We start from the raw sequence: 27,407 nt of genomic DNA, 5'->3' as shown, positions 1-27,407 counted from the left end.
GCCTTTAAATATGTCATAATTGATTGTTCATCTTCCGGTAAAATGGGGAAAGGGCATGTACGTGACTGATTTCAAAACGTTTTCCATCCGCAATTACAAGAAGACGGAAGAAATCTTCTTCTCATAGATTCATTCAGTGGCCAGGGCAAAAATGCACAACTTGAATCCCTGACGAACAAACATGTACAAATTGAATACATACCGAAAGGAACTACGTATCTTTGCCAGCCGTGTGATCTTGGACTCTTCCGACAACTAAAATGTTTAGTGCGTCGAATGAAAAACATTTGCTGGGTAAGGAATTTACACGGCAAGTCAAAATTAAAACCCAAAAACAGACTTTTCATTATAACTAGTCAAATACTAGCGCATAACCAATTACAAGCTGATTGTTTTGTACCAATGCAAAAATATGCTTGGAAAGCGGGTGGTTATTCCATTACTGACAATATACCACAATTTCATACTGTCTCACAAACGAATTTTCATGATTTAACTGATAAAAGGTGTGCTGGAAATTATTGTACCAATTTTTCATTTATAAGGTGCGCACATTGCTGTCTTGTGTTTTGTTATTCACATTTTGTGTTAGATTTTTACTATCATGCCATGAACAATGAACCAATGCCAGACTGTGTTAGAATAAAGTCATTTCTTGAACACTTTGAATGTCATGATGATGCGGATGATATTTGATTATGTATTATTTGTATGTTAAGTAGTGATTTGTAAACAATTTTTATTGTTTATTTATTCCATAATGAATTCATCTTTGTAAATAAAATGTCCCAACTAACGTCGGTCTTTGCCCGCAATCCCCTGTACATACCTGTAGGCAGCCGTATGTGGTGGGGGAAAGAGGAGAACCGAAGGAGTGGAGAGGGAAGGCGAAGCAAGACAGCCGCTAGCTGTGAGCGCTGACGCGTGCCGGCATGTACTGTACAATTCATTGCGCGCACCGCCAAATTTGAGCTCCCAAATGGCCCCTTAAAAAGGACCAGCGAAAAATTAGACTTTCACTACCTGTTTCAGCTTAAAAAGAACTTCACGAATATGTAAAAATCAAATCGAAATTCGCCGTCCGACTTCGTACCGTTCCCTCGTTAGTGTACGTTTGAACGAAATGCGGTGGTTTTTTTTTTTTTGGTTACGTTTTCTTGGTTGTGGGCGCTCCATTTCCTTTATTTGTAACTGTGAATGAAAATTGTTCCGTTAATTCCTTGTTCTTTAAACGAAATCTGAAACAAAATTCGACAAATAATAACCGTGGCTATCCGTACTTTCGTTAAGTAAACAATAAAATGGATTTAATTACAAACAGAAATTACAAAAAGGAATCTTGGCTATAATTCAGTAATACTTACTTAAAGTACGATATATCCTTGGTTTTATTACTCCGATTAGAACAACCATACGCTGAGCTTACGGCTGGCATTCTTGAAAGTGAGAATCTATGTTTTCACTTCTTAAAACTTAGGGAATTAAATTGGCATGCACAATCTCCCTGTCACCTCAACATATGCTCTCGCGCCAATTCGCTTTGTTTTGACAACCATTAACATGGCTGCCCCTTACCAACTTGCTTCAAGTAGGGAGCGCTGATGACAAGCTTACAGCCCCTCTATGTTATTCTAGCTCGTTGCTTTGAACCCAGACGATGCTAACCTCTGGTGGCAGAATCGCTTATCACGTTCAACATCAGGGTAGCAGGAGGCATCGAGCACTTATGCCCCCTTGCGGAAGGGAAAGTAACAATAGACGGGATCAGTGAAAGTTGATCACGGTTGATAGTATACTCCACCGGCTTCGGGGAGTGTTGCAGACTTGGCTGTGCCAGTGTATTGCTTCCTTCAGGCTACAAGGCAGAGCTCATTTCACATGAGCACGAGCCAGGTTCCCCGGGAGAACGGCGCTAGGTTTTCGACAGATCCCGTCCTGATTTTCACAAAACAAAAATTCATACCGTAATCAAAACAAAGGAAAGGCATCAGGATAATTGTACGGAATATAACTAATGCCTTACAGTTCCAAGCTACGTGCAGGAGCCCGGTAGCACACATTGACCGCCCGCCACTGACGTAGTATTTAAAAATTTTGTCAAATATTTTTGCCAACAATTATATGAAAATCTCAAACGAAAATCCCCAAATGAATTGCCAAGTAATTTAAATGCAAGGCACCACGGGGAAGACTGATGAAAAATTCAAGGACAGGAACAACAGAAGGCAGAAGTATTCAGTCAGCAGTATGTAAAGATTGTTGGTTACAAGGATGATGTCGAGATAGAGGAGGAGACTAAGGCCAAAGAAGTAAGACAATTTACATATGATAACAATGACATTTACAATTAGATACAAAAGTTGAAAACTAGAAAAGCGGCTGGAATTGATCAGATTTCTGGGGATATACTACAGACAATGGGTTGGGATATAGTCCAATATCTGAAGTACTTATTTGATTATTGTTTGGTCGGAGGAGCTATACCAGATGAATGGAGAGTTGCTATAGTAGCCCCTGTGTATAAAGGAAAGGGTGATAGACATAAAGCTGAAAATTACAGGCCAGTAAGTTTGACATGCATTGTATGTAAGCTTTGGGAAGGCATTCTTTCTGGTTATATTAGACATGTTTGTGAAATTAATAACTGGTTCGATAGAAGGCAATTCGGTTATAGGAAAGATTATTCCACTGAAGCTCAACTTGTAGGATTCCAGCAAGATATAGCAGATATCTTGGATTCTGGAGGTCAAATGGTCTCTATCGCGATTGACCTGTCTAAAGCATTTGATAGGGTGGATCATGCGAGACTACTGGCAAAAATGAGTGCAATTGGACTAGACAAAAGAGTGACTGAATGGGTTGCTATATTTCTAGAAAATAGATCTCAGAGAATTAGAGTAGGTGAAGCTTTATCTGACCCTGTAATACACTGACTGACAGAGCAAATGCAACACCAAGAAGGAGTGGTCAGAACTTTATGCCAATTGCAGGGTAGACTGACGTCACTGAGGTATGCTCATGATGTGAAATGCGCCACTGTGCTGCGCACGTAGCGAACGATAAATGGGACATGGCGTTGGCGAATGGCCCACTTCGTACCGTGATTTCTCAGCCGACAGTCATTGTAGAACGTGTTGTCGTGTGCCAAAGGACACGTGTATAGCTAAGAATGCCAGGCCGCCATCAACGGAGGCATTTCCAGCAGACAGACGACTTTACGAGGGGTATGGTGATCGGGCTGAGAAGGGCAGGTTGGTCGCTTCGTCAAATCGCAGCCGATACCCATAGGGATGTGTCCACGGTGCAGCGCCTGTGGCGAACGTGGTTGGCGCAGGGACATCTGGCACGTGCGAGGGGTCCAGGCGCAGCCCGAGTGACGTCAGCACGCGAGGATCGGCGCATCCGCCGCCAAGCGGTGGCAGCCCCGCACGCCACGTCAACCGCCATTCTTCAGCATGTGCAAGACACCCTGGTTGTTCCAATATCGACCAGAACAATTTCCCGTCGATTTGGTTGAAGGAGGCCTGCACTCCCGGCGTCCGCTCAGAAGACTACCATTGACTCCACAGCATAGACGTGCACGCCTGGAATGGTGCCGGGCTAGAGCGACTTGGATGAGGGAATGGCGGAACGTCGTGTTCTCCGATGAGTCACGCTTCTGTTCTGTCAGTGATAGTCACCGCAGACAAGTGTGGCGTCGGCGTGGAGAAAGGTCAAATCCGGCAGTAACTGTGGAGCGCCCTACCGCTAGACAACGCGGCATCATGGTTTGGGGCGCTATTGCGTATGATTCCACGTCACCTCTAGTGCGTATTCAAGGCACGTTAAATGCCCACCGCTACGTGCAGCATGTGCTGCGGCCGGTGGCACTCCCGTACCTTCAGGGGCTGCCCAATGCTCTGTTTCAGCAGGATAATGCTCGCCCACACACTGCTCGCATCTCCCAACAGGCTCTACGAGGTGTACAGATGCTTCCGTGGCCAGCGTACTCTCCGGATCTCTCACCAATCGAACACGTGTGGGATCTCATTGGACGCCGTTTGCAAACTCTGCCCCAGCCTCATACGGACGACCAACTGTGGCAAATGGTTGACAGAGAATGGAGAACCATCCCTCAGGACACCATCCGCACTCTTATTGACTCTGTACCTCGACGTGTTTCTGCGTGCATCGCCGCTCGCGGTGGTCCTACATCCTACTGAGTCGATGCCGTGCGCATTGTGTAACCTGCATATCGGTTTGAAATAAACATCAATTATTCGTCCGTGCCGTCTCTGTTTTTCCCCCAACTTTCATCCCTTTCGAACCACTCCTCGTTGGTGTTGCATTGTCACTGTCAGTCAGTGTAATTAAGAGGGGAATTCCTCAAGGCAGTATTATCGGACCTTTATGTTTTCTTATATATATAAATGATATGAGTAAAGGAGTGGAATCGGAGGTAAGGCTTTTTGCGGATGATGTTATTCTCTATGCCGGCCCCATGGTGTAGGGGTAGCGTGCCTGCCTCTCACTCGGAGGCCCCAGGTTCGATTCCCGGCCAGGACAGGGATTTTTACCTGGACCTGAGGGCTGGTTCGAGGTCCACTCAGCCTACGTGATTAGAATTGAGGAGCTATCTGACGGTGAGATAGCGGCCCCGGTCGAGAAAGCCAAGAATAACGGCCAAGAGGATTCGTCGTGCTCACCACACGACACCTCGTAATCTGCAGGCCTTCGGGCTGAGCAGCGGTCGCTTGGTAGGCCAAGGCCCTTCAAGGGCTGTAGTGCCATGGGGTTTGGTTTGGTTTGGTTTGGTTTGGTTATTCTCTATAGAGTGATAAATAAGTTACAAGATTGTGAGCAACTGCAACGTGACCTCGAAAATGTTGTGAGCAGGACAGCAGGCAATGGTATGTTGATAAACGGGGTTAAAAGTCAGGTTGTGAGTTTCACAAATAGGAAAAGTCCTCTCCGTTTTAATTACTGCGTTGATGGGGTGAAAGTTCCTTTTGGGGATCATTGTAAGTATCTAGGTGTTAATATAAGGAAAGATCTTCACTGGGGTAATCACATAAATGGGATTGTAAATAAAGGGTACAGATCTCTGCACATGGTTATGAGGGTGTTTAGGGGTTGTAGTAAGGATGTAAAGGAGAGTGCATATAAGTCTCTGGTAAGACCCCAACTAAAGTATGGTTCCAGTGTATGGGACCCTCACCAGGATTACCTGATTCAAGAACTGGAAAAAATCCAATGAAAAGCAGCTCGATTTGTTCTGGGTGATTTCCGACAAAAGAGTCGCGTTACTAAAATGTTGCAATGTTTGGGTTGGGAAGAATTGAGAGAAAGAAGAAGAGCTGCTCGACTAAGTGGTATGTTCCGAGCTGTCAGAGGAGAGATGGCGTGGAATGACATTAGTAGACGAATAAGTTTGAATGGCGTTTATAAAAGTAGGAAAGATCACAATATGAATATAAAGTAGGAATTCAAGAGGACAAACTGGGGCAAATATTCATTTATAGGAAGGGGAGTTAGGGATTGGAATAACTTACCAAGGGAGATGTTCAATAAATTTCCAATTTCTTTGAAATCATTTAGGAAAAGGCTAGGAAAGTAACAGATAGGGAACCTGCCACCTGGGCGATTGCCCTAAATGCAGATCAGTATTGATTGATTGTTTGAACACATAAGGGAAGGATTGAAGCTCAGCAGCATGTAGCCTCATTATCAAGATAACGATTTATTATTTTATTTCATCAACTAATGTTTGTTTTCTAATAACAACACTTCCTTTAAATGGTTTGTTGTATGTGTGCAGGATTGGATTTGGTCAACTTCATTATTTTATTGAGGGATACATGTTGGATTAATGGGCATGCTGTCACAGGCTTAATAACAGAAAAACTGATTATTTTGTTTGGTTTCTTGTTGGATGTTTCTTTAGTCCTTACTCGTGTTTCAGCAAAGTGAAATTTGTTAGGTATTGTCAACTTGAGTTTGGTGTATTGTTTTTAAAATTCGCTTTATGCATCTTACTCTTATAGGTAAAGGTGTAAAACTACTGAGCCATGTATTTGATTTTCCCTCCCCCCTTATACTATTTATTATGTCTGTTTTAATGGTTTCCCACTTTTATGCACTACTGTATTTTTTTGCCCGTTGAGTTGTCCCCTTGGTAAAATAATAATAAAATTATTCCTAAATTATGGTCCCAGGGTAAAGGAGCCTTTTCCGCCCTGGGAACGGCCCGGCCTGTACTGCCTCCCCCTTGCCTTCCCTCCCTTACCCCTGCAGATGCGCCGAGCTCTTCTCATGCAGCCTGACCGTGTCGCTTTGCGTCACGTGGTCGTGCGTCATCGGTACTCTTGGCGAGGCCGTGCGGCCTGGCTGGGAGTAAGTGTTATTCTTGCCTTGCTCTCTGACTTGAGCACGTCTCGCACCCGTCTTCGAACTCCGCACCGCGAGGGGTATGGGAGGTAAGCGTCTAAAACTTGCTTAAGATTACGGATGATGGGAGGACATTCTTTGATTGTAAACCACTGAATAGGCGCTGAATGTTGTTTCAAGGCATCATAATAGCCGAGTTGCTTGGAAACTGTAAGGTATGTGTGAACCCCTTGGGTCTGTTTACTGCAGTTTTCTGCAGCTTAAGTTATTGGGAGTTTGTGCCCTTGGTAGTTGAAAAAAAAAAAATATATATATATATATATATATATATGTGTTGAATGATGTATTCAACTCCCCTGGGAGTCTTAGGCGCTTAGAAGCGTCCTTTAATGAATGTAAACTGTACCATGGTATGTTATGTTAGGGGAAATTTGCGCTCCTCCTTGAACCACTTGAGGTGGCGTATTATCAATTAGCTCCATCTAGAATTACCTATTACACTGTTCTCTGGTCATAAACTGTGAACAGGGCTGGATCCCTGAAAATTACTATAGGGCACGTGTCTGAGGAACCTGAGTGATGTTGGTGTTTAAATATTTTAATCTTTCTAACTCTTCTTGGTGTTTATCTATTTGTTCAATAAACTCTGTTAACCTGATTTCCTCGGGTATCAGTGATCTTGCCCTCTGGGTGGTACCCTATCCTCGCAAAGTCCAGATCCCATGGGGGCCGCACCTTCTGAAGGTTTACCAGTGATAATTTATGGTACAACTACCAATACATTTTTACGTATCATATCTTCCTTTTTTGATATCCATCGGTAAAAGATTTCTGACTACTAAATTCTCACAGACAATATTAGGTTACTCCTCGCCATGTGAGCTTTGGCCCGGTAGTTTGCCATTTTTTCGGTATTGTAATCTGAGTATTGTAGTTGGTCTTGCACTCAACATCTTGTATACAAGTTAACGAGCATTGCAATTATGTAAATCGCGACATGCTTCATAATTCCTGTAAAGATTTCATGACCATTCAGGATATTTAGATCTGTAAGATGTACCATAATAATTCATAGATTAATATTTTTTTCCTTTTTACTTACCGCATGTAGAAATTTCAGATTATTGGTCTTTTCTGAAATTAGACGAATGTAGGTTAATACAACAGAGCCTCCGTGACACATGTAACAGAGTTCCGGTGTTTCACCGCTGGGTGCTAGGTTCAAATTACCGTCACTCAGTGTGAGATATGTGTTAGACAAAGCGGAGGCGGGACAACTTTTTCTCCGGATACTCTGGTTTTCCCCCTCACCTTTCATTCCAGCAATAATCTTCGATATAATTTCGCTTCGTCTGTCAGGCATTAACTATCGCACCAGAAGGGTGCGACAGGCTTCGGCTGCCTGCACAATTTCAATCCGCATTCTAGATGGGGATTTCATTCATTCCATTCCTCACCGGTTGAACCTGGAAACAGGCTGTGGATTTTCATAGCCTAATACACAAAAAATGTTTACTCACTGCTTCTCTATTACGCAAATAATGGGAAATAAGAAATTAAGGTAAATGAGATATAAATTAAAATTTGCAATCTTTTAATTCCGGCGGTGACATTATGTTCAATCGATTTCTACACAACTTTAGCATATTTGTATAGTACACAGCAGACAAATCGGTGACTTATAGTACCTATGTTCTAAACCAATGGGTGCTGCGTCAGCATTTTCCAGAGCTTTTTTCGATTAGTAAGGCCATGAGGATTCTAGGTCAATTACTTATTAGTATGCCTATGAGTGTTCTTGGCCAGGTTCAATGACCTCTCGGTGAGGTTAAGACATGAAATAACGACATAACCTCACGTACGAGAGCAATTCTAACCTCAGGCATCCAGGCACCACTGGATGCGCTCAATCAGTCAGGGAATCACCTGGATTCTTTTTGACAACCAAGTGAGGCTATGACGTTATATCCTTACGTACGATGGAATGCTATCCTCAATGGTCAACCTGAGGTGTTTTTGACCCCTAGGTGATGTTAAGACCTCATACCCTTACGTACGAGGGCAATGCTACGCTCACGTGCCGCTTTGGAGGAGCCGAATCGGTCGGGCCCCTTAGGAGGAGCCAAAACGGTTAGGTGACCTACAGATGAGGCTGACTTCAATATGACTTAACCTAACCTTGCGCGCGAACGGTAACCTAACATCACACAAGCTCTTCTCCGGATCCCCTTAGAGGAGTCCAATTGGTTAGATGATGTTCAGTTGTGGTTATGACGCCATGATGACGTGTACCTAACCTCGCTACGAGGAACGCAAACCTAACATTACACAGACCATTTACGGGCTAACTTTGGAGGAGACAAACTATTGAGTTGTCTTGTAGGTGTGGCAAACACGTGTGCTAACTTTACCTTACCCGCGAACTGAGACATTTATTATCCTAATTCCTCCAACTACAAAAACTACCCGTATCATTAGCTCATTTACGTGCCTAACAGAAACTATGTTGCGTGCATTAGTATTCCTGATAAATAGCCCTACCCCACAATCTGCCAACACCCATCAAGTACATTTTATAATACCCTATCTCTTCTTCGTTATCTCCCCTTACCCAAATATCACTTACTCCTAGCACATCCAGATGCATTCTCTTTGCTGATTCAGCTAGTTCTATTTTCTTTCTTCCATAAGCCCCATTAATACTGACAGCTCCCCATAGAATTCCATTTCATTCGCCAAGTTGTTTCCAAGGAGTTCCTCGCCTGTCAAATGGGAGAGGAACTCCGTTACTTCCATAGGTCCGAGGCTTGCTTAAAATGTTCTGAGCTCGGTAAATTCGTGAAGCAGGATGCTACCCTACTTGCACATAGTCCAAGTGAGGGTCTCTCCTCTAACGGCTTATGGACCACCGGTGAATTGTATAGTCCTAGCCGCCTGAGCACAAGGAAGGGCCACGACTCAGAATATGTCCGAGATGCCCACTCCCATTTCACAGCAACTGGTATCCCGACTCTCAGGACCACTTACTAGGCCACTCAGCCGTTGCCCATGGTTCCGCGAACCATAAATAATCAAATAAAATAATCAAATAAAATAATCTAACATTTCAAATATCATTAGGAATAATGGGGTGAGTTATAAATAAATTTTTTGGTTTACGTGTGTCGGATGGATAATTAATTGAAATAAAAGAATAAATGAACTCCTATGAAAAATAGAAATACACTTTTTTTCCAAATGAATCTCCAAATGTTGAAATAAATGAGTGAATTAACTGTTTTAATCTTTAATATCTGTAAAATTAAGTTTCTTATTTAAGTAAATGCTGTCTTCCAGCCACATAATGGAACTATGCCCCAGTACTATCAATTGACAATTTCTTTTAACTAGCAGCTGGCAATACACAATGTCCCTGTAACATTAATGTGTATATTTTATTTACGTGAATAATGTGAGATGGGATTGTCAGTTATGAGATTTGTCATTTGGTTAAATTTTATTGAAGATTGTAGACGAGTAAGGCACTGGTAAACCGCTCCGCAAGCGAGCAAAAACCTGTTTTGTTCCGCCGTGCGCTGCACATATGGAAAGAAGCTAGCATGTTTCAAGGCTGTATTGTCTGCGTAAGTGAAGAATGGAAAAGTCGAAATGTACAGATAGAATACACAAAAAAAATCTATAAAATACATCAATAATCAATAAACTTACGAGCCATTTACACCTCCTTCACCTGAGGAAATATAAGCCGTGTTGTACAGAACTCGTTCTCTTACTTATTCTCTTGACTCTTACATTTGACTTCTAACTTCTCTTATATACTGCTCTGCTGAATAACTTCCCAATGACTTACGAGAGTCTACTTAATTTTTAGTAGAGTTCTGAGGAGACTCTTACCTGAGCTTTGCCTTGACTGACACCGTAATATACGATCCGTGTGGTTTATTTAACTAGGAGATCAAGATAAGTTTTGAACTTGTTTGTTTCACAAAATATTGACTGGTCATATGAAGATGATAATTCCATTTATTAGTTTTCAGTGTATGAAGAATTCTTTCCAACTGAGAATCGAGAAGTCCCCAATTGCAAGAGACAATTCTCAAGTTGATCCGCATTGAAACTGACTAAAAGCAAATTATCACAAACCGGGCGAGTTGGCCGTGTGGTTAGGAGCGTGCAGCTGTGAGCTCGCACCCGGGAGATATTGGATTTGAACCCCACTATCGGCAGCCCTGAAGATGGTTTTCTGTGGTTTCCTATTTTCACACAATAGGAATAGTGCCGGCAGCCGAAACCTGTCACACTCCTCTGGAGCAATGATTAATGGATGACAAAATAAATTAAATTATATTGGACAGTGTTGCTGGAATGAATGATGACAGGGAAAACCGTAGTATCCAGAGAAAAACGTGTCCCGCCTCCATTTTGTCCAGCACGAATGCCACATGGAGAGACCAGGATTTGCACCACAGAACCCAGCTGTGAGAGGCCGGCGCGCTGCCCCCTGAGCAACGGAGGCTCCTTATAAATACATTATGAACAGTAAAGTCAATTGGTCTCACCTCCTTTTACACCCCACCGCCGTTAAGTTTATTTACCCCCCCCCCACAAAAAACTAAAAGAAGGCGTGTTTCTTTATGTTTAAAGGAGATTCCAAACACCAATGTTTACGTCTATTACCTTCCATTTTGAGATTAAAATAATTCACCTTTTTTCACTTTCACACTCCTCACCCCCCAAACCCTAAGTGAATTTTCCGGCAAAAAATACTTGTTTCTTTAATAGTAAAGGATCTTCTAAATACCAATTACCACGACTGTAACTTCTTCAGTTTTTGATTTATGTGTCCTCATGAAAGGAATTCAACTCCTTTTCACTCCCGCCCCCCAAGATGATTTCCCCCCCCCCCCTTAAACGGGCTTTTCTTTGTTTTTAAAGGAGATCCAAATACCAATTTTTATGTCTGTAGGCCCTAACAACTTTAGTTTTTATTAGATGTAAGTATTCTCATAAAATTAAGTCAATTAATTTTTCAATTCTTTCACCTCTTTTCCCCCTTCCCATTCATTGGATTTTCCGAGAATACGTGTTTCTTTACTTTTAAAGCAGATTCCAAATATCAAATTCCACGTCTGTGACATCTTCATTTTTGAGATAACAGTAGCCTAATTAAAACAATCCAACACCATTTTCAGTCACTTTTACCCCCCCCCCCCTACTCCACCCAAGTGGTATTTCCGAAAACTAAAAATACACATTTCTTTATTTTTTAATAGAGATAAAAATACCATTTTTCACTTCTGTAACATGTTAAGTTTTTTGAGATATACTGTATAAATTCTCATTTTCAAATTTCACCCCCTTTTTAGTTCCCCTTAAGAGGAGTTTCCAAAAACAAATCGCCTTTGTTTCTTTACATTTACAAGAGATTCCAAATATCACTTTTTACGTCTGTAACATTCTACGTTTCTGAGATATTCTGTAGATATAGTCTTTCAAAAAATTCACCCCAATATGTCACTCCTGTTTAACCGCCATTAATTGGATTTTCCAAAAGCAAAAAAATAAGTTTTTCTTTATTTTTTACGGAATTCCCATATACAAATTTTCACTTCTGTAATATCTTCAGTTTCTGAGATATATGTATCCTCATTAAAGGCATTCAACCCATTATTCCCCCTTAAACACCCCTCCTATTCGGATTTGCAGAAAACAAAAAAAAACGTGTTCCTTTACTTTTAAAGGAGATCCTAAATATCAATTTTTACATGTGCAAACTTTTAAAGTTTTGAGATACAGATACACTCATTTTAAAAATCCACCCCTTTTCACCCCCCCCTCCCCCACAGTATTTGGATTTTTCAAAAGAAAAAAGAAATGTTTCTTTATTTTTAAAGGAGATCACAAATACCAATATTCAGGTCTGTAATATCTTCAGTTTCTGAGATTTAAGTATCCTCATTAAAGGCATTCAACCCCTTTTTCACCCTTCCTATTGGGATTTTCCAAAAACAAAAAATACATGTTTCTTTATTTTTAAAGGAGATTCAAAATACCAATTTTCACATCTGTAAACTTTTAAAATTTTAAGATGTAGATACACTCATTTTAAAAATTCATGCCCTTATTTGGATTTTCCAAAAATGAAAAATACTTGTTTCTTTATTATTTTTAAAGTAGATCCCAAATACCAATTTTCAGGTCTGTAATATCTTCAGGTTTTGAAATACAATTAGCCTAATTAAAGGCTTTCAACACATTTTCACTCTTTTCGACCCTTCCTATTGGGATTTTCCGAAAACAAAAATATATGTGTTTCTTTATTTTTAAAGGAGATCCAAAACACCAATTTTCAGGTCTGTAATACCTTCAGTTTCTGAGATATAAGTACCGGTATCCTGATTAAAGGCATTCAACCCCTTTTTCACCCGCCCTATTGAGATTTTCTGAAAACAAAAAAATATGTGTTTCCTTATTTTTAAAGTTCTAAATACCAAATTTTACATTCGTAAACTTTTAAAGTTTTGAGATACAGGAACACTCATTTTAAAATTTCACCCCACTTTTCATCCCCTTAGTGATGGAATATCCAAAAAATCCTCTCTTAGCGTGCACCTACATCTTAATATGAATGTATCCCCAAAATTTCATTTCTTTATGTCCAGTAGTTTCGGCTCAGCGATGATGAATCGGTCGCTCGGTCGGTCGGTCAAGACAAGCTATTTTATATATATAGATATGGCGATGGACTTTAATCTCTTTTTGTTTGGGTGCATCTTCCTATTGTTGGTTTCTGTAATTGTTGCCCATCTTTCTTTTGTTTTTGATTGGATGCCTTTGTGTTGTTGCGTCCTATTGTTTGTTGGATTCATATTGTAGATGGGCATTGCTTTAATCTTATCTTGTTGGGATCTGAATAAAATCCCTGTAGTTTCAGGATTTTTAACTGGTTTTATGATTTTCTGTGTTAGGCAATTGTTTCATATTTTTAATACTTGATTCTCTTAAATTCAGAATTTATTCAGCCTAAATAGAAGAATGGTGGTTCATTGTCTCGCCATCGACGTTACCCTCTCACGAGAAAGGATCATAACTTAATGTTTTCATTTTACTAATTTTCTTAAATTATATTGACTTTACTTCATCTAATTCATACTCGTTTTAATTTGAATGACATTTAAAGTTAGCCCTGTAATTTATTTTCATTTCACTATTCAATTAAATTGCTATGATTGTATCCCAATTTTCTTAATTTTTAAATTTTGTTATTACGTTTTCTTGGTTGTGGTTAATGTCTTTGAATGATCAGAATTTTTCTCTATTTTTGAGCATCCTGTACCTACTTTCTCTTTATTACTTCATCCTTTTGGAATTTTATGGACTGTTTTCCTACTTGTAATTGTTCCTATGATACTGTTTACTATGAATTGGTAAGTTTTTTAATTACTTATCACGTCATCATGCTTCATATCCAAAATGTAACTGTGTTAGTTACACACTACATTAATGTTATTTTACGTCTCATGCATTATTATAAGACACCAGAGTATCCGAATATTGTTGTACAGGGGTTCTCTAATGTGATCAAAGCCAATGATAAAGATTTATCGTATATAAACACTCTCAAATGTCATCGACTTTGGCTGGAATCAAATCCGTTATCTTGGGGACAGAAGGATGACTAACCAACTGCACCATAGAGATCACCCTCTCCTTCTCACTCCTTAAAACATATCAGATCTGGAATGATCACGAAATGAAGTAACACTGTAGTACCTTTTCTTTGATGCTTCCCCTAGTAACACTGTGCTTGGTAATTATTTTATTGAACACAACATTGGTTTCATTCACATATTACTAATACTGTACTTAGTGAGGACAGCAAAAAGGAAAGATTGGTATGACTGAAGATTAATAATTATTTTCTTCTTTTCTACTTGAGTAATATAATACATTTTTGACAAATTTATTTTATAAATAATTTATTTTTTAATTAGAATGAGTGATATTAGTGAATATCAATAATTAGAATTTCCAAGAGCATGATCTAGAAAAATTTACTGTACCACACTTCAGCCATTCACAATGTAGCCTATATTCTATGGTCAAAGTCCAAGTTAAATGCTTTGCACATTTCAGTTATAGACAAATTCTCGCTAATCTTTCTACACCATCGAAATAGTATAACCAATAGGATAAAAAACTGGAAATACTCACAATATATTTCTGAAATACTTACAGCTCAGTCAATGCTATGAAAGCAGAAACATACATTGGCTTACAGCAAAAATCTTGCTAAAACAAATAGAAATTCTGCTATCTCATTTTGTACGTACACCAAAATCATCCTTGATGTTCATTTAAAATTGGTTTTTCCTGTAACACATACCGCTTTTTTATGATTTATTATACCTTGAAACTGAGATCTTAACATTCAGTGAGAGGATATAAATTATATCAGATTAATACTGTTTATCTCCTACAGTGTAATGAACTTATGTCACCTTTCACTACTCTGCCTATCTTCATTTTGAACACCAGAGACCTCCTGATCTTGCTGTGCTTGTAGTCGTTTGCAGAACAGAGCCTTCAGCTGATCTTTCCGTAGTTTGCGTTCCTTCCTTACTTCTTCTCCATATCGAAAAAATTTGGAACGAAATTCTCCTGTTGACGTGTCAATGTTTGGCAATGACTGCGCTTCCTAAAATGAAGGAAATAAACTGTAAATTAAACTACACACAGGTAATCTGCATAACTGTGCAAAGAAGAATTTCAAGCAAATACTGCCCATTAAGTTAATTAACCTGGAAAGGACTTGTGGTATCATATGGTACCAGTGCATATTATTATAGATTTGATCCCAATTATGGAAAAAGGGAACCATAATTATGGCAATCAGTATAGTTATTATCTGTATACTGTGCCACGTGAATTTGCGTGATCTTCATATGAAGTGACAATGACTGCTCATCTGAGGTAAGTAGTATTATTGACTGAATAAGAAAGTGTACATGAACTTTTCAATGCATGAAGTATGTTTGTAATAGATGAAAGGAATGCCATAAATACCAATGAATACTACTGTATAACTTCCCCAGTACTGCACATCCTTTACAGCAACATTTCATGTTGTTCTGTTATTTCTTCATTTTTATATTACGAAGAGAATTATTACAAAAGGTAGCTTTCATAAATGAATGAGTACTACCTGCACAGATATTTTAATAAATTTTAAGAGCTACAATGTGTTCAGAAATTCAACCATAGTAACTTGGTAATTAGTTTCCCTCTCCCGTGGCCTCACATCAGAGGAACTATTACGTATATTGAAGAGAATGATAAAAATATAAGGAACATTACACTGAGCCACTGGATGCCGCTGTACATTCTGCGAGGATTCTGCAAGGGAGGATGAAGGAGGTTTAGCAGACAATCTTACAACTCAGAAGTAAAATTAAGGCAGATAGTAAAGTAGCTTATAAGAAATATGTAACGACTGTCAGACACCATTACACATGATTGTAAAAAAAATTTAGTCTTATGCAAAAAGTAGAAAATGTAACTTAGGAACTTGTGATAACATGTGGTACAATCATGAGGAGTTAAAGTGTGATGAATCAGTTGTGGATGGGTTTGCTATATATTTCAGATCAGTCTACTCTCAACACACTGCTCTGGACGATATTCCCACAGATAATACTAGTGACTCACTTCACACATCGATGAAATAACAATGAAAACATGAGACATTTAAAGCCGAAGACATCTGCAGGTCCGGATCAGATACACTATAAGCTTTATAATTTCCTAAGATTTTCTAATAGAGTAGCGTCAATGATTCTTCAGACCACCACTGCTGGACACTGCAAAAATACCCTGTGGTTTTACGCATTGGTGCCGACTACTGTATCTGTAAATAAGTTAATATAACCCCTTTTAACTCCATATATTAATGAACATTGTTTTCTCACTGAACATTGTTTCTTAATTAAATTTTAATAACAGTTACCAACATTTCTGATAATGTAACGTCAATACTTCATACGGACCACTGCTGCTGGACACTGTCAAATACCCTGTGGTCTTACCTATTAGTGAAAGTCACTTATCTTTCCCTTAGACTGCCCCATGTTAATATGTTAAGTCATCCTTCGTAGGACATACCCTAACATTTTGACTATATTATCCTTCACAACTGGTAATATACAGCCAACAGCTGATATATTGGTATCTATATCATCAATGAACATTGCTTTTCTCTTGACTATCCCTACTGTAATATGTTAATATTATATCTTAGTATTTACAATTTAATTACAAATCAGGTAACTGATTTATGCCTTGAGGTAGTACTATGACTGATGATGCCTTCAAAGAAGGGTGAAACATGTCTTATACGGAAATAAAGATAAATTCCTAAATGTTTAAAATTTCTAATGTATTGAATAGGTGACATAGTAAACTATTTAGCATTATACATATAGTATCTTCAATATGGATCAATAATGATATTTATTACCTGCAACTCACCAATTAGTCGAGCAGCTCATCTTCTTTCTCCCACTTCTTCCCAGCCCAAACTTTGCAACATTTTTATGATGCTATTCTTCTGTCAGAAATCATCCAGAACAAATCAAGCAGCTTTTCTTTGGATTTTTTCCAGTTCTTGAATCAAGTAATCGTGGTGAAGGTCCCATACACTGGAACCATACTCTAGTTGGGTCTTACCAGAGATGTATTTGCCCTCTCCTTTACATCCTTACTACAACCCCTAAATACTCTCATAACCATGTGCAGAGATCTGTACCCTTTATTTACAATCATATTTATGTGATTACCCCAATGAAGATCTTTCCTTATTTTAACACCTAGATACTTACAATGATCCCCAAAAGGAACTTTCACTCTATCAATGCAGTAATTAAAACTGAGAGGACTTTTCCTATTTGTGAAACTCACAACCTGACTTTTAACCCCACTGATCAACATACCATTCCCTGCTGTCCATCTTTCCATCTTACAACATTATCGAGGTCACATTTCAGTTGTTCACAATCTTGCACCTTATTTATTACTCTATACAGAATAAAATAATCCGCAAAAAGCCTTACCTCTGATTCCACTTCTTTACTCACATCATTTATATATATAAGAAAACATAAAGGTCCAATAATACTGCCTTGAGGAATTCCCCTCTTAATTATTACAGGGTCAGATAAAGCTCCGCCTACTCTAATTCTCTGAGATCTCTGAGAAATATAGCAATCCATTCAGTCACTCTTTTATCTAGTCCAATTGTACTCATTTTCGCCAGTAGTCAGCCATGATCCACCCTATCAAATGCTTTAGACAGGTCAATCGTGATATATTTCATTTGACCTCCTGAATCCAAGATATGTGTTATATCTTGCTGGAATCCTACAAGTTGAGCTTCAGTGCAATAACCTTTCCTAAAACTGAACTGCCTTCTATCAAATCAGTTATTAATTTTGCAAACATGTCTAATATAACACTAGCCAACATGATTTTGTGGTAAAATAGAAAATGTGTAATTCTTATGGAAATCGCTGCCCTGATTCCGAAAATGATGCTATTTTTTTCCTATCACGTCTAGTTTTGATGCAATTTGGTGTTTTAGTATCTGCATGAATTCGTAATATGTAATGTTGAGAGATGTTCTCGTGCAACTTCTTTTAGAATACAATTATGTGGTTTAATTATTATTGTTTGCATTTTATTATAGGTTTATTGCTGTCTAAATGTTCATTTTGTAGTTGGGGGTTTCCTGGTAAATTCATAACAAACTCCCCCAGATATGCAATAGACCATGAGGTATGTAGGATTGAAGATAAGACAGTTGAACGTTTGTCTTTCATCTTAGACCACTTGAATAAACAGACATGTTAAAAGCCCTAGCCCTTATGCAATGTTTATGACGGACTGATAAAGCAGTTTCCTTTCGAAGATAACAGTGTTGCTTGAGATGGGCTCCAAGAAGTACTGGTACGTGTTTAGTGCAACTTTTAAAGTTCACATTCATTTAATTGTAGGCCTATCGTGTGGGCGAGATTTAATGTATTTTAATTTCAAATTGATCACTAATAAGTGAAGTTTTAACACCATCATGACTAGTGTTTCAGGGGTGCACAGAAGACAATGTAAACAAAGTCCTCCAAAGTCCTCCAAAGTTTTGTTACATTTGTGGAGTTTATGTGTTTGATTCCAAGGTGCGTCAAATAGACTCGTTCGTAAAGAAACTTTATTTTTCTTACTTCAAATTGAAAGTTGGGGATCAAGACAAATCTTTCGCAACTCATATTGCATGCAATATCTGTGTCAAGGGACTACGTTACTGGTACGAGGCCAAACGAAGCTCAATGTCGTTTACTATACGCATGCAATGGCGAGAGCAAAAGAACCATCATGACGATGGCTATCTTTGTACGACCCATGTTGTCGGTTACAATAACAAAAGTAAAAACAAAATTAAATATCCGAATCTCAAGTCACCTCTTCGACCAGTTCTTCATGGACCTGACTTACTTGTACCTACTCCACCTACTCACTTGAGTGAGAAAAGTAGCAGTTCATTGCAATCTGATGATGAAGAAATAGATTTCGAGCCACTTCAATATGACACACCTTCAGACAAATTCACGCGATCCGAATTGAATGATCTGATAAGGGACTCAGAGCTAACCACAGAAAAAATTGAATTACTTGGTTCAAGACTGTGTGAAAAGAATATGCTGGCACATGGTGTTACATTTTCCTGGTACCAAAATTGTGACAAAGAATTCCGAAAGTATTATACTCAAGAAGATGAACTTTTATTTTGTACGGATGTTTCAAATCTTCTAGGTCAATTGGGAGAGAAAGAGTATGATTCTAGTAACTGGCGTGTTTTTATTGACTCTTCCAAAAGAAGTTTAAAGGCTGTTTTGCTTCATAATACAAATGTTCTGGCATCCGTACCACTTGCACACTCTACAAAAATGTCTGAAACATACAAGACCTTAAAGTTGGCGCTTGAAAAAATTAAATATCACGAGTATGGGTGGCATTGAAGATCACTGAATTGTTGCTGGGACAACAAAAAGGCTATACAAAATTTCCCTGTTTCATATGCAAATGGGATAGCAGGGCATGGGATAAACATTGGGATACAGTGAACTGGCCAGAAAGGAAACAACTACAACCACGATCCAAAAATGTCTTGAATGTAAGTCTTATTGACTGTGAAAAAATTATACTTCCACCCTTGCACATCAAATTAGAATTGATGAAACAGTATGTCAAGGTATTAGATAAAAGTAGCCTATGCTTCCAATATTTATCCACTAAATTTAACTCATTATCAGATGCAAAAATCAAAGACTGCGTATTTGATGGACCACAGATTCGTAAACTGATGAAGGATAAAAATTTCACAGACACGATGATCAAAATTGAGAAAGAGGTATGGAACGCATTCAAAGATGTAGTGACTAAATTCCTTGGCAACATTACAGAGCCTCAATACAAAGAAATTGTAACGAAATTGTTGGTAAAGTTTAAGGAACTCGGTTGTAATATGAGCCTTAAGCTTCATTTCATAGCTTCGCATCTGGATTATTTCCCCCCAAATTTAGGAGCTGTCAGTGAAGAACAAGGTGAAAGGTTTCACCAGGATCTCAAAGATGCAGAATGACGCTATCAGGGACATTGGGATATGAATATGATAGCCAACTACTGTTGGTTGATGGCACGGTTATATTAATTTAAAAGCAACTGTACAGCCGAAACTAAATAGGTGCTTTATGCTTCAGTTTCACGAATTTCAATATACAGTACATTAAAAATATAATACAAACCATCTACTTGCTTACAAAGCAGCATTTATGTGTATTTAATGCATGCAAAATATGATTACATTTTGCAAGCTGATATTTACATTAATATATATCAAATTTAATCAGTACTAAGTATCAACAATTTTACATAAGAAAATATGTTTTGTAAAATTGCCACTAAACCAGGCGTGATATGCCAAAACTAATTTTTCTCCATTTCTGCGTTAAGAAATTCATAAAACCCACCTATTTTCCTTTTTACCGCACAAAAAAAGTTTTTTTTTTTTTTTTTTTTCCCCAGGCTAGTGTAATCAGAAAGAATGCCTTCCCAAAGCTTACATACAAGGCATGTCAAACTTACTGGCCTGTAATTTTCAGCTTTATGTCTATCACCCTTTCCTTTATACACAGGGGCTACTATAGCAACTCTCCATTCATTTGGTACAGCTCCTTCAACCAAACAATAATCAAATAAGTACTTCAGATATTGTACTATATCCCAACCCATTGTCTTTAGTATATCCCCAGAAATCTTATCAATTCCAGGTGCTTTCCTAGTTTTCAACTTTTGTATCTTATTGTAAGTGTCATTGTTATCATATGTAAATTTTAATACTTCTTTAGCATTAATATCCTCCTCTATCTGGACATTATCTTTGTAACCAAGCTATCCTTCCCATATTAGCTTTAATCTTTACATACTGCTGACTGAATACCTCTGCCTTTTGAAGATCCTCACATACACACATACACACTCCCCTTGGAACCTGTCTCTGCCTTAAGGTACCTATACATACCCTTCCATTTTTCACTAAAATTCGTATGACTGCCAATTATGCTTGCCATCATGTTATCCTTAGCTGCCTTCTTTGCTAGATTTAATTTCCTAGTAAGTTCCTTCAATTTCTCCTTACTTCCACAGCCATTTCTAACTCTATTTCTTTCCAACCTGCACCACCTTCTTAGTCTCTTTACTTCACTATTATAATAAGGTGGATTTTACCATTCTTTGCCACCTTTAAAGGTAAAAACCTGTTTTCACATTCCCCAACAATTGCTTTAAACCCATCCCAGAGTCTGCTTACATTTTTATTTACTGTTTTCCACCAATCATAGTTACTTTTTTTAAACTGCCTCATGCCTACTTTATCAGCCATATGGTACTGCCTAATAGTCCTATTTTTAAGACTTTCCTTTCTATCACATTTGTTTTTAACTATGACCAAAAGAAGCTTCATGATCACTAATACCATCTAATACTTCGGTTTCTCTATAGAGCTCATCTGGTTTAACCAGCACCACATCCAGGATATTTTCCCCTCTAGTTGGTTTCATCACTTTCTGACTCAGCTGTCCTTCCCATATTAGCTTATTTGCCATTTGTTTGTCATGCTTCCTGTCGTTCACATTTCCTTCCCAATTGACATCTGGTAAATTCAGATCTCCCGCTACAATCACACTCCTTTCCGTGTCGTTTCCCACATAGCTGATTATCTTATCAAATAATTCTGAATCCGTGTCAGCGCTTCCCTTTCCCGGTCTGTACACTCCAAAGATATCAAGTTGCCTATTATCTTTAGAAATAAGCCTTACACCTAGAATTTCATGTTTGTCAACTTTCACTTTTTTGGTAGCTTACAAATTCTTCTTTCACCCAAATGAATACTCCCCCTCCCACCATTCCTATCCTATCTCTATGATACACACTCCAGTTCTGTGAGAAAATTTCTGCATCCATTGTATCATTTCTCAGCCATGATTAGGAATGGTGAAATTTTTTAAAATACCGATATATTGATATTGTGATATATTGAAAACTTATTTTCGATAATCAATATTTACTGCACATAATATATCGGTATATTCAAACGATATCGATATATCGCTAATGATAACCAAGACCAACTACAACATCATCAGACCTCAATGCATATAGGCCTATATCAATATTGGTTTATTCTGCACGTGACTGGTTGGTTGAGTTTATCTTGCTACTAGAATTTGCAATTTAATATCCATGGAATATATCCATCAACGGCTGCTAATTTCAGATAACCACTAGCCTGCACGGTTGCTAGGGTTATACTTCCAAAACACAAATTTTCAGCGACCCCCAGCCACAAGACATATTTATGTCAATAGGTGCCAGCAGTCGAGGCATAGGCCCTGAATAAACAGCTTTTTGAAAGAAATAAGTACACCTATAAAAAGGAGTGAGTAAAATAGCACTGGAGTTCATATAAACCTCGTAAATTAGTAGGAATGGCTGAAAATAGTTAAGAATATGATGCAGCATCTACCGTGCAAGTACGAGGGTCGAGTCATAAATCATGGCAACTATTTTTTTCTCGCGAACAGGAGACAACACGGAAAATCTAAGATATGCATTTGGAAATATAGGGCATGTACTTATGCATAGTGCCTGAAGACAAATTCTGACTTCAGAATTCTCGTAGGAAAGTGATAGAACATTAGTAAACATTGTTTTATTATGGTATAGACAGCAAATACACAACACAACGTACAAAGGACAGGTCTCCACTGGTTACAGACCTTCAAAATAATCACCCAAGGTTTCCACTGTGCGTTGCCAGCGGTGGGGCAAATCGCCACTGTTCTATAGGGCATGGCATGCACACCTAATGCTTCCCGCAGCTCTGCATGGCATTGGCGTGCATTTCTGCCGTGGAGAACTGCTATTTTAATATACAATCGTTGCTCCTACTTGTTGACTTCCATTTTGTGATGCTCCCACTCACACACTGCTTAGACCCATACTGTTGTTTGTATACACCATCCACTGAGCTTGATAGCTGCAGTCGCTTAAGTGCAGCCGGTATCCAGTATTTGCGAGATAGTGGATTTGAACCCCACTGTCGGCAGCCCTGAAATGGTTTTCCATGGTTTCCCATTTTCAAACCAGGTGAATGCTGGGGCTGTACGGACGATTCCTTTCCACTCCTAGCCCTTTCCTGTCCCATCGTTGCCATAAGACCTATGTGTCGGTGCGACGTAAAGCAAATTGTAAAAGAAAAAAAAAAAACATACATCATCTAGTGGCATCATACGCAAGTACAGTACATACCGTACGTTTCCAAATGCATATCTTAGATTTTCCGAGCTATCTCCTGTTACAAGTTGTCCATTTCATGACCGTATCGATGTTTAATCAAGAAGTAAGTATAAATAACCACCTAATCGATACTTTATTCAAGAAACACAATACCAAGGTAGCCTTCTCTACAAACAACAACACGAAACATAGGTTCTTTAGTCATAATAAAGCTAATAAGCTTAAAGATGACGAATTCCAGGAATCGGGTATTTATAAGCTGACTTGTGCTCAATGTAAAAAAACTTACGTGGGACAATCTGGAAGGAACTTCTCAATTAGATATCAAGAACACGTCAATGCTGAAAGATACAAAAGATTCTCTGCCATGGGATCCCATATGAAAGAGTCCAACCACAAATTCACCAATATAAAACAGGACCTTCAAATTATCTGTATGATTAATAAAGGTAATCTTATGAACAACCTGGAAAACATCCACATCGTTCTTGATAAATTGGAAAACGGTGAAGAGAATCTCAACGAAAACAACGAGCATAAAAACATCTTATATGAGAATATTAGCAAATACTTAGAATGGGTAGACATGAAACAGACTAGACGAACAAGAGATATAATCAAACACGACATCGCAGAAGCACAGCCCAATCTCCCTCCTCCCTCACATTTTATTTTAGATGACGATGAAACTCTACTTCCCTTCTCTCCAGAGCTTTCCATGAACTGTCAAACTGTATCACATCGTTACTTCACCAGGTCGCGCTCAAAGACAGACCCTCTAGACAGCGCAGAATAAACATCTTTTCCAAACAAGAACGAAAGGCAAGATGACCTATTCTACGACCACCATTTTTATCAAAGGAGTCTCCAAAGAACTTTTATTTGTGCTTATTGTCAATGTTTTTCTTTTCAGTTCTTTATTTATACAGCTGAAGAGGACCACTAAGTGGTCGAAACATGTCCTGTAAGTTTTAATTTTATTCAATTTTGCCTGAGGCATTAATAAAGTATCGATTAGGTGGTTATTTATACTTACTTCTGTTTCCTGTTCACGAGAAAAAAAATAGTTGCCATGACTTATCACTCGACCTACGTATTTATGGCTTTATCACTGCATTCTGGGAATAAAGATGTCATTGGTCTTTTTTCTGGTGAATAACATTAACTCAGGCACATAGGGTGTTAGAATTCATGGTTGAATTAAGTTTTGATGTTTTCTACTTTACTGCTGATACCATTTTACACAAAATATTTTGGTCATTATATTTGATTCTCTTAATTGTCTTGTTTTTCTTGGAACTGCCGTGATCCCCATTTTATAGAACTTCAATATAATTTCAAATCCTTGTATTTTGGAAAAAGATATAATTTAATATTGAGATACATCGATAATTTGTTCTGATAATAGGATAATATAATCATGTCGATATCAAAGGAAATATCGATATTTTAGTATATCGGAACGCCCTTAGGTAAAATTCTTTCAAGAATAAAATTAATGTGTCCACCTATTAAATACAATTATATTCTGTAGTGATTAGGTGAATTAGTGAATAGGTGGACAAATTAATTTTATTCTTGAAATAATTTTACTTATTGTATAAATGAGATTAGTTACTTGTAACGTCCCTAGGTGTTATCGTTGCCTACGAGATAAGTAAAGGCCTCTGCATGCACGGTCTCCTCAAATACTAAATTGACAGAGTAGCAGCAGTTCAAATAGCGCCACTGGATTTCAGGTTTCCCCTCTATTCCTCCGCACGATTCCAACTGGCATTACAACAATAACTTGCACATGAAAGCACATTATAAATATAAAAACATTGCGTTTTCAGTAGGAAAGTGATATTTCTATGACGTTTAATAAAAAATAAATATATCACCCAGTAATTCAAGATAAGCTCATACGAATCAGGTAGTAGGCTAGAACTGCAACTGGAAAGTTCACACCCTAATAAAAATGAAAATACTCCATAGTATATTTTAAAACACTGCAGTATTCACATAGCCTATGTCGATGAATGCAGAGTGGGTCTCGGCCCACACGTGTCCAACAGCACTGCACTCCGACCGGCCAACCGAGCAGACGAGGGGTGGCCATGGCTCTACCGTGGCTCTTCGCCTCTGTATTCGGGAGACGGGACAGGGCTGGACCTCACGGCTGGTCCCCACTGTCGACTGTCCTGAGAATGGTTTTCCGAGGTTTTCCATTCTCCTGCACCAAGGCAAATGCCGGGACAGTTCCGAGTATAGGCCACGGCTACCAACCCCCTCACCTTCTCTGAGCATCTTCTTCACCGTAACAAATCTCCTGGCCTAAGAGATGGCGCCACCGTCTAAGAGGCCCGCCTCCTCTTTCAGGGGAGGAATGAAAATATTTTAGTAGCCGTACATAGCCTAGTCTTGCCATGCAAGTACGATGGATACCCTGAAAAAAGTGTTGGCATTGATTGTGGCTACTTTTAGTAGAAATGCTAAAGCACGTGCTTTCAAAATGTTCACTACATACTACAGACTTCAAGGAAGGTTGCCACATGCTATTTTTCTCGTCACCCTGACATGATATCATATGGACCCATTTTTCTCGTAGTTCTACATTTGCTCGTGGAAAGAAATGCCACTACCTTTCTGAAGTTTACTTTGGCAGAATGGTACACAGCAATAATCCATTGTTTATCACGTGCAATAAATATCCTGTAAATAGAATGTTTACAATAAATACTCTATTGGCTTTTGTATATTTATCAATATGCACAAAACATTTTCTTAATGTAAATCCACAGCTTGTTTAGTCATTTGACCGGGCCAGGAATGGAACAAATAAAGCCCCATCTAGCGGCGAGGATGGGAACTGTGCCGGCTGCCAAAGCCTGTCGCACTCCTCTGGGGCAATCATTAGTGACTGACAGATGAAATGAAATGATATTGGAGAGTGTTGCTGGAATGAAAGATGACAGGGAAAACCGGAGTACCTGGAGAAAAACCTATCCTGCCTCCACTTTGTCCAGCACAAATCTCACATGGAGTGACCGGGATTTGAACCACGAAACCCAGTGGCGAGAGGCTGGTACGCTACCACATGAGTCACTGAGGCTTCTATTTTCTTAATTTAATGTTTAAATAACTCACCACAAGCTGAATACACAAATCAATGCCTCTTATAATTAATTTTAAGGCTACTCTCACCTAAAAACTCACTAACTTACCTGTTTGCTTCACAGTTTCCATATACGTCTGTGTTGTTAAACAGTGGAAGACTAACATGAAGTCTAGGGGGAATTCTGGAACTAGAACGTATTTAGCGCTGTGTAAACTGCCATTGTAAGTTATGATCTTCATTTCCGTGTTGACGTTTAACCAATAATGTAGAGTTTGAGGGATGTTCCGCCATTCAACACATTACAACAATTTATTCAATTATAAGAAGACTGGTTTCGACTCCATGGAGTCATCATCAGTTCTTGGTGAAAATTAAATTAAGGGGAAACTGATAACAATCATCATAATGAAAAATCCATGCATCTATAAGGGGTTGATTGGAAATACATCATTGAGTTGATAGATATTACCTAGAAATGTAACATACACTTGGCAAGGAGAACGTGGAGCTTAGAAAGTTCCCAGTCTGGCTCTAACAGTCTTGTGTTCACAGAACACGGAACACTGGAATTACATGTACTGGATTGAAAATGTATACAAAACACAATAAGGACACTTATAATGGTGTGGAAAACTTGGCTCTCTAAGAGCATTCTTGGATTTGACAGTCCTGTTTCTGTCTGAAAAAGATTGGATGAAATACACACAATGAAGCAAAACGTATAAAGACATAGATCTAGTCTAAACTGTCGCGCGTTCATGTACACGGAGCACTGGGAACACTTGTCTTGTTTGATAACACATTCGTTCAAATTAAAACACTTATAACCATATGAAATATTGGCGTTACAAGAACGTTTATGGGTTTGACTGTCCTGCTTCCCCTGACTAAACTAGTGAAATAAATATACATTGAATGTTAAAAATAAACTACTTGGTATTTAAAGTTCTGGTTTTTTGTTTCAAAAATTGTCATGTGTTCGTAGAACACAGAATAGAACTGCTGGTCCTGCTTCTGTCTACTGGAAACTAATGCATTA

At 38.6% G+C, this 27,407-nt stretch overlaps 1 protein-coding gene across 3 annotated transcripts in view; it reads right to left on the bottom strand.

Annotated features, from left to right (window-relative positions):
- Window positions 1-14,305: 14,305 nt before the first annotated feature.
- LOC136879145 (tRNA (guanine(10)-N2)-methyltransferase homolog) overlaps window positions 14,306-27,407 on the bottom strand; it is a 287,770-nt gene continuing 274,668 nt past the window's right edge. For all 3 annotated transcript variants that reach the window (XM_067152901.2, XM_067152909.2, XM_067152917.2), the window contains one exon: window positions 14,306-15,064. In XM_067152901.2, the coding sequence (XP_067009002.2) occupies window positions 14,864-15,064 (201 nt within the window). In that variant the 3' untranslated portion in view covers window positions 14,306-14,863. The remainder of the gene's footprint in view (window positions 15,065-27,407) is intronic.

The sequence above is a fragment of the Anabrus simplex genome, chromosome 1 (genome assembly GCF_040414725.1).
Source record: "Anabrus simplex isolate iqAnaSimp1 chromosome 1, ASM4041472v1, whole genome shotgun sequence".
NCBI classification, from domain to species: Eukaryota; Metazoa; Arthropoda; class Insecta; order Orthoptera; family Tettigoniidae; genus Anabrus; species Anabrus simplex.
The sequence above is the reverse complement of the archived record's forward strand: the minus strand, read 5'-3'. Positions and strand labels throughout refer to the sequence as shown.